Source organism: Pyxicephalus adspersus, chromosome 5 (genome assembly GCF_032062135.1).
Source record: "Pyxicephalus adspersus chromosome 5, UCB_Pads_2.0, whole genome shotgun sequence".
In the NCBI taxonomy this organism is placed as follows: domain Eukaryota; kingdom Metazoa; phylum Chordata; class Amphibia; order Anura; family Pyxicephalidae; genus Pyxicephalus; species Pyxicephalus adspersus.
In genome coordinates, this window is record NC_092862.1 from 68275314 (window position 1) to 68288546 (window position 13233).

The window sequence follows — 13233 nt, forward strand, 5'->3', positions numbered from 1 at the left end:
TGTTTACACGATGCATGTTTTTTTTTTTTTTTTTTTTTTTTTTTTAAAAAACACGGCACAGCTATGAGAGGGGGAGGGACGGCCTGTGTCCCGATCTATTCATATCTGTGCTGTGCTCTCCTCACTCCACCCGGCTCTAATCCGCTATCAGCTCTTATCAGCGGAGAACGGAGCGAGCAGAGCAGCCTCTCTGCTGTCCATTCAGAGCTGCTGAAAATGTGCAGGGCGGAATAATGACAGCAGGTGGGCGGACCACCCCCAAAACTGGACTGGGGAGAACCATGCACTGTATGTGTATACATCCTCTCCCAATATTGGGACAATTTGGCTTCATCCACCATTCACTATCATTATTCCCCTTTACCCTAACATCGAAATCAGAAGAAAATAATCCCCTTCATTCCACCCAAAGTATAGATGATTTAATGTGTAAAGCTGCATCCAGAATTACCTACTAGTTCTTATGGATTTTTTCACACATTGTTCTACTACTATGTTGTGCCAAGCACAAACCCAGTTTGTTATTGAGCATTTTTTAATTGCATAGTAAACTTCTGTTAAATGGTTAAATTAGATCATGTCTTAAACAGCCACATAGAATAAAGAATGACCGCTTGGATCTTTTGACAGCATAATAGAAATAATTGATTAAAATAAAGACTATTAACTTCCCGCTTTGCTCATTGCTGTTTCTTCCAAGATCAATCACCCATAGAATTATGTCAGTATATTATAGATTATTTTGACTTTTTTATTTTTCCTAACAAGGACTGGCAAATAAAAGCCCTGATGTTTATACACATGTGACAATGTGTGTATAATTTACATATTTCTCTTTGAGTAAATTTATTGTGCTGACTACTGATACATTTTTTACTTTATTTGTAGCTAAATATAATTTATTTAGAGTGATAAACATGGCATTTCTTTTTTGCTTTTCTGATCTGCGGGCTGTTTTGATTCAGCTTTATTTGCTTTCGCATAAACTAGCTAGGAGAATTATGACAACTGTCTATGCAAAATAGAGGATCGAGCCTAGCAGGGTGTCATCTCATCCTTAATAGAGCCACTTTTTATGATAAGAATAACTTCTAAATCAAAACAAATAAGCAATGTAGGTGATCCATGGGTACGCTAGTCAGGCGGCGATGGGAAATTGATTACCAGTGCTGTCTCAAATTGATAAAGGAGCAGACGAGAAATTAAGTCTGACATTTTATTGCCATTTTGTTTAACATAAACATACTAACATTATTTGTTACAGTCAGAGAAGCTGTACATTTATGTCTGCAGTGAATGATGTTCAAGAAGTTTCATGTTCCTCTTTTTTTTTTCCAGCTTCAGGAGTCTAACACCGATCGACAGCTGATTGAGACATCACCGGTCCTTAAGAAGCTGACAAAATTTGAAGAAGCTATTGGAGTTGAGTTTACTCATATACGGCTTCTAGCTCGAGCTTTCACCTTGAGAACAGTGGGATTTAACCATCTGACCTTGTAAGCAAAGAACCTGATCTCTTTATCTGTCATCTGTCAGAGACATATAGAGTGAATACCTTACTTTGTGATGGGAATACTCAATATTAGTCAGTGCGCACACACACAAACACATGGATAGGACATGCAGAAAAAATCAGAATAGGAGACTGAGGAAACCTTATATACTGAAGCTTCCGGATCATTTTCTTAAAAAACATTATAAAATGAAATAGTTTGAGGCATATTAATGTATTGCATTATGTTGTGTGTGGTTTTTAGATTTTTTATCTTTTTATATTAATGCAAAATGCACCGATAGACACTGCAGCAAAAAGGAAACACACACACACACTTTAGGCATCAGCAAATGCAACATATGTTAAATCTTTTTCAGTTTCCAGAAGATGCCCCCTCAGGCATGGGGAAATCATAAAAGCATTGTGTAGCTTTGCAGTAATCCTAACTCATACCTGCCATGCAACATGAAACTATATTATCGGCTGCATCAACCTCCTGCAATCTTTAATATATACTAATATGGCACACAATCACTTTTGATTTGTCCATAATAATGTGTTGACACCTATTTCCTGTGTAGATTGGTTTTAATGACAGAACGTGTGGTCAGATGTAAAATGTTAGTTTACTTTAATTGGACAACAGCTCTGTATTATTGTTTTCATAAATATTTTTAGAGGATCAAAAGAAACATCTAATAAGAATAAATGATATAACTCTAAATTGTAATTGTAATTCATGAGCCATTTAGCCATTGTGTTAGATAGGTTGATAGGCCAGAGTCTTGTCCTATCCATATCCTTTTTTTTTTTTTTTTTAGAAATGCTAGACCTCCCTCTCTACAGCTTGAAGCGAGAACAAGTCAGTAAGGTAGATAATCCTACATGGGGACTAAAATAAAATAAAAAGATTATGCAAAAATGCTTTAAAAAGTATCTTAAAATGAATAATGATAATGTTCCATTAAAGTAACTTCAGCTGTCCTACTGAAATTTTTAGCAAATTATGTGCAGATAAAAAGACAGTAAGTAGAAAATTAGTAAAATTATATATTTATAAGACACCCAATTTGAGTTCTAGTGTTTTAGCCAGAAATTGCCATTTATCTAACTAAGAGCAGCAGCCCAGAGAGCAATGAAGGCATGATCTAACATTATAACTTTATAGGATATATATTGTAAATTGCTGTTTGTCATTTTGCCATTTCACCAATTTCCAGTTTTATCTATATAGGCTTTGAATTTTACATCTCTTTAAAATGTGAGCTTTTTATTTTGAGGAATACACAGGCTAAGATGTAAAACCACACTGTAAAGAGAATATATAATACTGTTGTACATGTTTTTTCTTTGTATGCAGTATGGTAAAAATATTAGGTAAATATGAAATACTGAATACTAATGTTGTGTAGTCATCTATCTTTTTAACAGATGGAGCTCCATTGTTTGTCATATATTACTATGACATTTCAGCTGTGCTGAAAGACCTTTTTTTGTTATGAGAGCTGCAATAGGTCATCAGAGCAGTTTCTCATCCCCCTGATCTTATTAGAGTCCTCAAAAGGCTACTCAGGAAGACTACTGTACTGTCTACTGGGTTTATGTGATTGGATCATCTCTGTTACTAACATGTTGATCAAAGAAATACAATTAGATCCATAAATATTTGGACAGAGACAACTTTTTTTTTTCTAATTTTGGTTCTGTACATTACTACAATTAGTTTTAATTGAAACAACTCAGATGCAGTTGAACTACAGACTTTCAGCTTTAATTCAGTGCGTTGAACAAAAAGATTGCAAAAAAAAATGTGGGGAACTAAAGCCTTTTTTTTACACAATCATTTCATTTTAGGGGCTCAAAAGTAATTGGACAATTGACTCCAAGGCTATTTCATGGGCTGGAGTGGGCAATTCCTTTGTTATCAATTAAGCAGATAAAAGCCCTGGAGTTGATATGGGGGGGGGGGGGGTGCACTCCATGCAGGTGAAATAAGCAAATAAGCTGCAAAAACAGAAAAAACCCATCCAAGAATTTGCTACAATATTAGGAGTGGCAAAATCTACAGTTTGGTACATCATGAGAAAGAAACAAAGCACTTGAGAACTCAGCAACGCCAAAAGACCTGGATGTCCACGGAAGACAACAGTGGTGGATGATTGCAGAATAATTTCCATGGTGAAGAGCAACCCCTTTACAACAGCCAACCAAGTGAACAACACTCTCCAGGAGATAGGCGTATCGATATCCAAGTCTACCATAAAGAGAAGACTGCATGAAGATAACTACAGGGGGTGCACTGCAAGGTGCAAGCCACTCATAAGCCTCATAATGGCCTGGCAGAACATTAAAAAGAAGGAAACCCAGCATCTGGTGATGTCCATGAGTTCAAGACTACAGGCTGTCATTGCCAGCAAAGGGTTTTCAACCAAGTATTAGAAAATGTACATTTTATTTTCGGCTTTTTAATTTGTCCAATTACTTTTGAGCCCCTGAAATGAAGTGATTGTGTTAAAAAAGACTTTAGTTCCCCAGATTTTTATGCAATCATTTTGTTCAACCTATTGAATTAAAGCTGAAAGTCTACAGTTTAACTGCATCTGAGTTGTTTCATTTAAAATTAATTGTGGTAATGTACAGAACCAAAATTAGAAAAAAGTTGTCTCTTGTCTAAATATTTATGGACCTAACTGTATGTCATTCTGGATAATCTTTGAACAAAGATAACACTGGCCGACAGGGTAAGCTTTTTTACATGAAATACTTTAATATTTTTAACAACCTACATTTGCTTTTACAGGTCTCTGCATTCTCTTAAAGCCTATGTATATGCAAATACCCCCCCCCCCCCCCAGATTGATGTGTATTTGTTATAACTGGCACTGTCACAAAGTTAAAGTTGTTGATTTGATACGTATCTTTAAAGTTTGGAATATTTAATAACAGTCAAGAAAGGTGAGAAAATGCCAGTTGTTAATATGATTTCTTGGACATCAAACCTACCTCATTGTTGACTCACTTTCACCAATGGTGTTTCTGACCATTTATTTGGGGTAAATGTAGAGCACACGACTTCCAAAAACTGGCCTCTGTATAGGCTGCCAATTTACAGAATCTTAACTATGTAAAGGTGCATGTCACCCAAGATAAACATGCTTAAATATTGCAAGCAAAAGTCCAACATCTGTGCCTATGTCTCCTGGCACTGCTCAGTGATCCATCCTGCTGCATCACTGAATATCAACAGCTTCTGTTTCATGTGGGGAAGGACACAGTAAGGTGTCACTCACTTTTCCTCCTTTCTATACAATTAGCCTGATTGATTAAAGCTCTCCAAGGCTGGAGAGGATACACTTTTACCGATGAAGCTGGGTGACCCAGCAAACCTGGAATGGATCTGGTCCAGGATTGAAAACTTTTGCTAACAAATAGCAATTTACTTTAGGAAATCCATTCCAGGTTTGCTGGATAACCCAGCTTAACTGTGGAAAGTGTATCCTCTCGAGCCTTGGAGATCTTTAATAAATCAGCCCCAATGAACAGAGCTGTCTTTATACCACTCATTCATTCACTGACAATCTTTCCAGCAACAGTGCCCTACATGGCTTTAGATTTAACTGATATGAGATAACATTTCTCTTATAAAAATTAGAGAAAATCTTTAATAACTTCCATTGTCATTAAAGTCAATGTCTTTTAAAACAAGTACAAACCCAAAAATGATGTTAAGTTTCCTGTCTGTACAGTTCAGTTTAGTATGTTCTGTTAACAAATATTAGAATTCTTGACATTCTCAAATCTGCCGTTTGCTATAAGATTAATGCAGAAGGCATATGTGAAAGCTTTGGCCTCTGTGCTTTGGGAACTGGCAGTGCAGCCTGCTTTCTGAAACTGCTGTTTCCCAGACCGCTACGGTCATCCATTTGTTATCTGCGACTTTTAATAATAAAGACTCTTCCTGACCTATTTTTTTTTTCTGCAATAGAGATGCTTAGACACAGCCAGGTATTTCATGTAATGCCATCATTTTACAAAGAGACAAGTACTTTGTCCTTGATCCTTTTTTTTTTTTTTTTTCCTTTATTTAGGCCACAAGGCCTTAGCGAGAAGAAGGCTTTGCAATCATGTGTATTTTGTAAAATAGGAGCAGTAAATGAATACCATTTGTCTATGTATGCAGTACCAAAAGAAAATGTGTATATGACTCTTTATTTTTAATTTGCTACTCCTTGAGTGATTATCGATTTTTCTCTGTTATCAATTTTTCTTTCCCTTATCCTACAGAGGCCACAACCAAAGGATGGAATTCCTGGGTGACTCCATAATGCAGCTGGTAGCCACCGAATATTTATTCATACATTTCCCCGGTCATCACGAGGGCCACTTAACGGTGAGAAACACATAAATCATGCTCCGAGCAGGCAGGCTTCACAGGCGGAGCTGGGCATTTAGTGAATTATTCTGCTTTTGATTAATAACTAGGTACTCTGTCAGCATGGCTCCTTGCTGGAGATTTGTGGATTTTTAAAAAATATGTTGCATTGGCATGGCACAGTGATTTATGAGCTTAAAGCTTCATGCGGTCTTTGTTTCTTCAGCTTGACAAATCAATAATGTAATCAGTGATAAGCTTTGTATGTTCATAGTGGCATTGGTGCTTGTTTCACAGATAGAAGCATTAAGGCTTTTTGTGTAACTGATTCATACCAGGGTTGCAGGCCTTTGCATGCTGCTTACTTAATTAAAGTTTCTGATTGAAAACGTTGAAGGTAATAAAAGCTTTTCTTTTTGTTTTCAGTCAAGATTCAGAGACATGGTGTGCTGCTTTAGCTCACTTGTACGCTAATTTTTATATTGTCGTAAGCTACTAGGAGACTTTTTAATCCATCTACAATAAAATAATATTATAATGACTATGGTGCACAATTTAGTTTTGTATAAATAACCATGCTTTGAGGAATCAGAAGGTGTACTGCGTCCTAGGCCCAATATTCCCGAAGATCCTTTTCAATGACAATTATTGCACGTGTGTACTTAGCCAAAGGCTTAGGAAGAAAACAAATTTAAAGAAAAAACACAAAATTTCAAGCATTGTGTGCTACCAGGGATTTAACAATGGTCAGTTTGTAGCCGCTAATAGAGAGAAGTAGAAAGGGGACATACAGCATTTGCCAAGGTGGAATTTTCTGCATCTGCTATTTAGTGGAATTAGGAAGGGGTGCAAAAAAATAAAATAAAAAAGGCTTACATAGTTTGCTGAGGAAATTGGGGAGTTTTTAAATAAAAAAAAAAAAGTACAGACACAAAACATGTTTTTTGCATTGTAGCAAGATGCTGATTCCTCCCAGTGAACTCCAACCTCTTGTGGAATGGCTTGCTCATTCTTCATTTCAGTCACAGCAGAGATATGTAAAACAGTAATTGTGATATAGCTCTCTGTTCCCCACTTTGTAAGTCTTCAGCCCCCTTAGTCTAAAGCTGCGTACACACTTCCAATTTTTATCGTTCAAAATGAACGACAAACGACGAACGATCGATTGGGCAAAAATCGTTCGTAAAAAAAGTAACCAACGACGCCGACGAACGAGGAAAGTCGTTGGAAATGAACGACCGGACCGGCGGATCGGATTGGACGACGATCGTTGACCATCGTTCGTGTGTACGATCGTTCATTGATCGTCCATGGTCTGAGCATGCGTGATGAACGAACGTTCCTGTGGTGCACGTAACTTCCTGTATCGTTCAAACGATCGCATCTATTGTGTGTACAATATCTACGAACGATCGTGTCGTTATCTGTATGTACAGGATCGGTGATATACGATCGTTCGCAGATATCGTGCAGGATCATTCGTCGTTCGTTTACCAACGATAATAATTGGAAGTGTGTACGTAGCTTTAGTCGCTGCTTCCAGATTTACGAGAACCATCAACAGCCCTACTAGGGCTGACAGCAGTCTTCTGGATAAGGCCAACTATTTCCAGCTAATGAAATAAATTCTTGATTGTTGTTTATTTAAAGGCAATCTGTACCTTATGAGTGTCTTGTTCAGATAGCTTTGCCTACACCATCCTAATCTTCCACTTTGACCCCCACAGACTGTCCACTATTTTTCCTTCAATGCTGCCACAACTGCTTGTTTACACTGCTTAAGAAGGACTGATACTCACTGAGTTTTTTTTGTATGAAGAAAAAAATTGCCTAGACCAGGACCTTAGCGGAATGTCAGACCACTCTTATAAATGTCTTTTTTGTCTTAGACTTGTCTGTGTTTCCTAGATCTCACTCTTGACCTGTGCCTCTTTTTTGACTTTGACAGCACACTCTTCAACATTTAATTGTACCCAGGAGTATTGCAATTGACTATAGTGTATCTTCACGTCCTTAATCACTATAGAGAGCCTCTAAGAATTGACCTACCTCCAACTTGACATCATTTCTCTTATGATGCCAGAAACCAGTATAATTCTACAGAGTACATGTGGAAGCCACAGTGCTTTGTCAAGGCCCCTATGTAAAGTATGGTCCCTAACTTTAAACTATCAGAGTTTCTAGAGGCTGTCCATTCTTTTTTCCCTAAAAGCAACTTGCCTACCTTTAACCTACAACATCTATTTTCTAGTATGTCAACACACACCTAAAGCCATCTACTATAGACTTTGAAACTTGAAGCAAAGGTTTTATAAACCACAGTAGAAGCTGAAAATTATGTAAATAATGAGGACATATATATATATATATATATATATATATATATATATTATATAGCGCTGGCAGAGAGCACAGGATGTTTTACTGGATTACTCACTTAACAGACCAAAAAGCGTTCAAACATGATGTTTGTTGTTGAGGTTTACATACACTTCAACCAGTAAGATTAGCCATGAGTAATCTCAATCATTCAGTTCATTAGTGTGTACAATTAGACATTCCTGCCCATCAAAAAATCGTTAAGCAACTGTGAATCCATTGTATCCTATTTGCTTATTGACAGATCCTAAGTTGGCCATAGGCTGATGATCTTGGCTTGAAAAAAACTGATTGTTACTGACCTTACGTTATCATAATGCTTGGACCTCCTGCTCGTTGACATATTATACCCAGGAATTGCTCCACAGTTGAGCCCATTCCTTTATTAAATATGTCAGAACGCAGATATTCAAAACAGGACTTCTGAGTATCTCTCTGCAATAATACCATATTTTCTGACCCTCCTCTTTACATCTCTGGATACAATATGGGCGATATCAGGCTCTATAGCATGCCAGCACCTTGATTCCTGAGCTTTTTTGAGCATTGGCATACCCTCAATTCAGAATATTTTCTATTGAGCTTGGACTTGCTGACTCATTTGCAAGGGAAGCCGGTGGAATAGGAACGTGGTTGTGCTGTTGGGCTGTATGCTCGTATATCGGTTTGAGGACTTGAGGGCGTAAACTGAATATTGCTATTTATATTGAAAACTGAAAGAGATTACTCACAATTAGCTAAACGGGATTTAAATATAACATTGCTGCCATGACCACCTTCCTCCTTGAAACCATTTTAAATGAGGGCTGCTGGAAGTACAAACATCAGACTTCTCCTCTCCTTCCTCCTGAAGAAGCGGATTTTTTCCGCGAAACACGTTAAGTAATTCAGAATATAAACCCTTTGGAGGTATTCTGTAAGGAGAGATCATTATATATACCCACGATTTTACTGTGTTTTTTATATTTGAAATGACTTTTCAAATATTATTTTAAAAACTTTTAATATTATTTAAATTTTGTTATTTTTGTAGTTAATGTTGATGGTATTGGCTTTAAAAGTCCCGCTTAAAATTGATGACTTTCATCGCATATCTTTTTCAATGGTTTGCTTTGAGCAAACGTTCCTTTTAACACTTAAATTATACATTATTTTTTATTGCTCAACAGGAGGCTGACCTTGTTATCCAAGGTCTGTGAAAAAATTCTGAATAAAACCCTGAACTAGTCCCATTGACCTTGCAGTGTTTTGAATTCCTGTATGTTTGTTACCTGCATACATTAGTTGCAAATGAGATATTGCAGTTTTGCACTCTTTTGTGTTAAAAATAGATGCTAGTTTGTGAAGACTGTGATAAACACATTCCACGGCAACCCTGAACCCCAGAAAAAGCGTGTTTAAAAAAAATATTAAAAAAAAATAACAATTTGGTAGCTTCGTAATGATGGTCTCATATGAAAGGTAATTTTACAATGTCTGTGCATGACTAGTTTTTGACATATGTAAATGTATATTTACCCCCATTGCAGGAGCCCAACATGAGTGGCTTTTGATACTTTGCTATCTTATATATAGATCTCATATAGATTTCTAGATCTCTATTCTGATTTCTAACCACTAATTTATATACTGTATATTCATGCAAACAGCAGAACCTGTTTGTGCTAATTTCTTGGTTTGAATGCTTTGAAGTCTAGTGATGTACCATATTTTTAAGACCATAAGACGCAGGGAGATTGCACGGTGGAACATTGCACGGTGGAACATTGCACGGTGGAACATTGCACGGTGGAACATTGCACTACAAGACTATAGTGAAAGGAAAGCTACAGCTTACCTTTCATAGGATAATGACGTGCTGCGCAAGTAAACCCAGCACTGCTCACCTCACACTGCCCTCCTCCTGCTCCCTCTGTCTCCCTCCCCACTTCCCACTGTTACACGGAGCCTTCTTACACAGAAACACATCCCCAGCATCTCTATAGACGTGAGCTGCTGATAAACACAAGGAGGGTAAAGACGGGGCTCTGCTATCGATAGGATAAGGTAGGGGTGAACGGCTTTATGTTTTTTGTAATCTGGACGGGAGGCTGCAGAACGGAGGGGACCATGTTGCAGGGGGGATCCCAGGCTAGATGGAACTGCAGCCGCCTGCGGGGGCCCCCCTTGGAAGCATGAGAGAGTATTTAGACCATAAGACACACACCCATTTTCCCTCCACTTTCGGGGTTAAAAAAGTGCGTCCTATAGTCTGAAAAATACTGTATATACTTTACATTGGACTTTGCCATATCTGTAGGTTTGTTAGGTATGCTTCAAATTACTTATGACAAAGATTTATGTATTTTATATGCACACATATATATGTGCCTATGATGAAAAAAAGCTAGGTATTGGAGGTCGGGAGTGAATAATATTCTGAACTATAATTACCGATACTTGTCAGACATGACTGACATTGCTAAGATCTGTAAAGAAAGTTCTTTATTATTCACAATGAGCATTTATCTTTCATGTAACATTGGGTGCCCTAATCTGTCTAAAATACCTAAAGAGTGACAGTTCGAGAAGAACAGATTTAATAAAGAGAATGGCTTTAGAAATAATGAGAGATCGCTGCTTAAGGAAACTTTTCAACAAAATTATGAGTCAGTCAGCAATGCAGAATTTAAGCCAGAAAAGCGTACATAAATTAGGGAAAATGCTAATACGTTAAAATCCTATGATAGGCTTGTTAGTTCCTTTGTTTTGTTTTGGCTTGGATTGGAGATTTTGCTTGAGTTATGAAGACACATACCTACTCTAAAGAACACTAAAAGCTGATCTTAAGTGGTCCCATTTTTTATGTTGTCAGGATTTTGGATTGTATTGCTGTTTTTATGTCCCCTCATTATCTTGTTCTCTGTGCATCTTGCAGCTGCTGCGTAGTTCACTGGTGAACAACAGGACACAGGCCAAGGTAGCGGAGGAGCTGGGTATGCAGGAGTTTGCCATCACAAATGATAAAACAAAGAGACCTGTTGCTCTCCGGACCAAGACTTTGGCAGATTTATTGGAATGTAAGTTAAAACAGAAAACCATCACCTTGTGTGCCTTGATAAATACATAGAAATAACTAGTGTGCTGTTTAGAGTGAAAGGTATGTGTAAGCCTAAGCATAGAAAAAGCCAGGGATGCAGGTTTGTGAATTTAAAATAAAATAATTGCATCATGGTTCTGATACGGGGTTACATCTAATATGTACTGATTGCACATATTATTTTTAATTTAAAAGCACATGCTAAATCCTGATAAATAATTAAAACTGACATAGTTAAAAAAAAAAAGTGTTTTTGTAAAATAATGATTTTTTATAAATATATATATATTATTTTCAGAAGACACAAAACGTCTTTCGTTTTACAAACTGTTCAGTAGTAACCTGCTATTACATTCCAGATGACTCTGAAAATTAGTGATTAGTATAGGTATATCTAATATTTTGATATTCTTCAACAGGAAAATATTTCCAAGCTTAAGTAAAGCATATATTTAGTGCTGAGGTACCATGTTGGAAATAACATTCAAGATTTCTAACTAGAATGGACACACCTCTAGAAATCTGACATTTGGCCAGCTAAAAGGATCATTTTTGTCTAAAGCTGCCTTTTTTATTATGGAATTTTATTCAGTAAATGTTATTCTTTACTAAAGCCCTGCTTGCAGAGGCTGAATATATTGCTTATTATCCAGCACATTTAAAAGCCTGATTTTTAGCCTGTGTTTGTGTTGAAAACTATTTCTATAGGCAAGCAGTTTTCTTTTACATATAGTTTCTTTTACATATACAATGTACGTAATTATGACTCTACCATGAGGTCATGTGTTAGTTGATGCAATCACTGTATAACTTCTAATATTTTGCTGTCTGTTCTGAAAGTTCAGTTGGATTCCATAACTTCATTTAAAATATTATATATTTATTAAAAGATATCTTTTAAAATGTATGATCAGTTATAGATATATATATATTTGAGTAACTGGTGACCCATCTAAAGCAGCATTGGAAATCGAAGTACATTTTTCTTTTGCATACAAATCATATATTATATTATATTACTGCTTTAGTTTTACTTAACAAATATTATTTAATTTCTTTCCTATATTTTTTAGAGGTACTATAATTTTAATGTAAATATTATATATAAAAATATATATAAAATATAATATAGTTTTTTTTTCTTCAGTAGCAGTGCCTTTAGTTTTATTTATTAAACTGAAAAGTCAACTTTGAAATGAAAGCTAAAAATGTTGTTTCTTTTTTTTCCCTGCTTGTTTTACTTTTATGTCACATTTTGGAGCTTTTTTCTGTTCTTGCAATAGCTCCCTATTTTCATGATGTTGTTTTTCCATTTGGGCAGTTCACCAGGACAATTTTGTGAAATATAATTTCTTTGCATTTCCTTCCTGTGTAAAATGCAGTTTTGGGAGGTAAAAAGACAAGACTTGCTCATATTTAAAATTTCATTCTCCAGCAGGGGTTTGGAATGTAAGAAACAACTAAGCTGACCTGCGCCTAATATTAAGAACTGCCTGAATATTGTCAAATAAATTTGGTTTATATTTGACTAGGTCTGACTCCTGTGAGTCCATCAAATCATTCCAGAGCAGACTTTGTGAACGTTAGTTACCATGATAAAATTGTAACAATATGCATCTTTAGTGGTGCATTGTGCATCTGTTTCCTTACTCCATTCCAGCTAATTAATTTAAAGATCAGTTTCTTTGTAATGCAGTTATGATATTTGGGGTACTGGAATGCTTCACATATGACACGTAGATAGATGTTAGCTAGTGTAATTTGATCAGAGGTTAGTGGAGAACATTCAAACTCTGTCACAGTGACTGCCTAAAATTAACATAAATGATTGCATAGTTAGTACTATTGTCAGCTGTGGAACAGTCAGCAGTCCAATGCCAAAGGTTTTACTAGACAGCGTTCCAAGGC

General features: G+C 36.4%; 1 protein-coding gene across 2 annotated transcripts in view; it reads left to right on the top strand.

Moving 5' to 3' along the window:
* DROSHA (drosha ribonuclease III) overlaps nt 1-13233 on the top strand; it is a 157494-nt gene that overhangs the window by 130176 nt on the left and 14085 nt on the right. The window contains exons 25-27 of one of the 2 annotated variants that reach the window (XM_072411842.1): nt 1339-1496; nt 5780-5885; nt 11164-11305. In XM_072411842.1, the coding sequence (XP_072267943.1) occupies nt 1339-1496; nt 5780-5885; nt 11164-11305 (406 nt within the window). Of the gene's footprint in view, nt 1-1338; nt 1497-2316; nt 2367-5779; nt 5886-11163; nt 11306-13233 lie in introns of those variants that run through there. The other variant, XM_072411843.1, reaches the window with a different exon arrangement.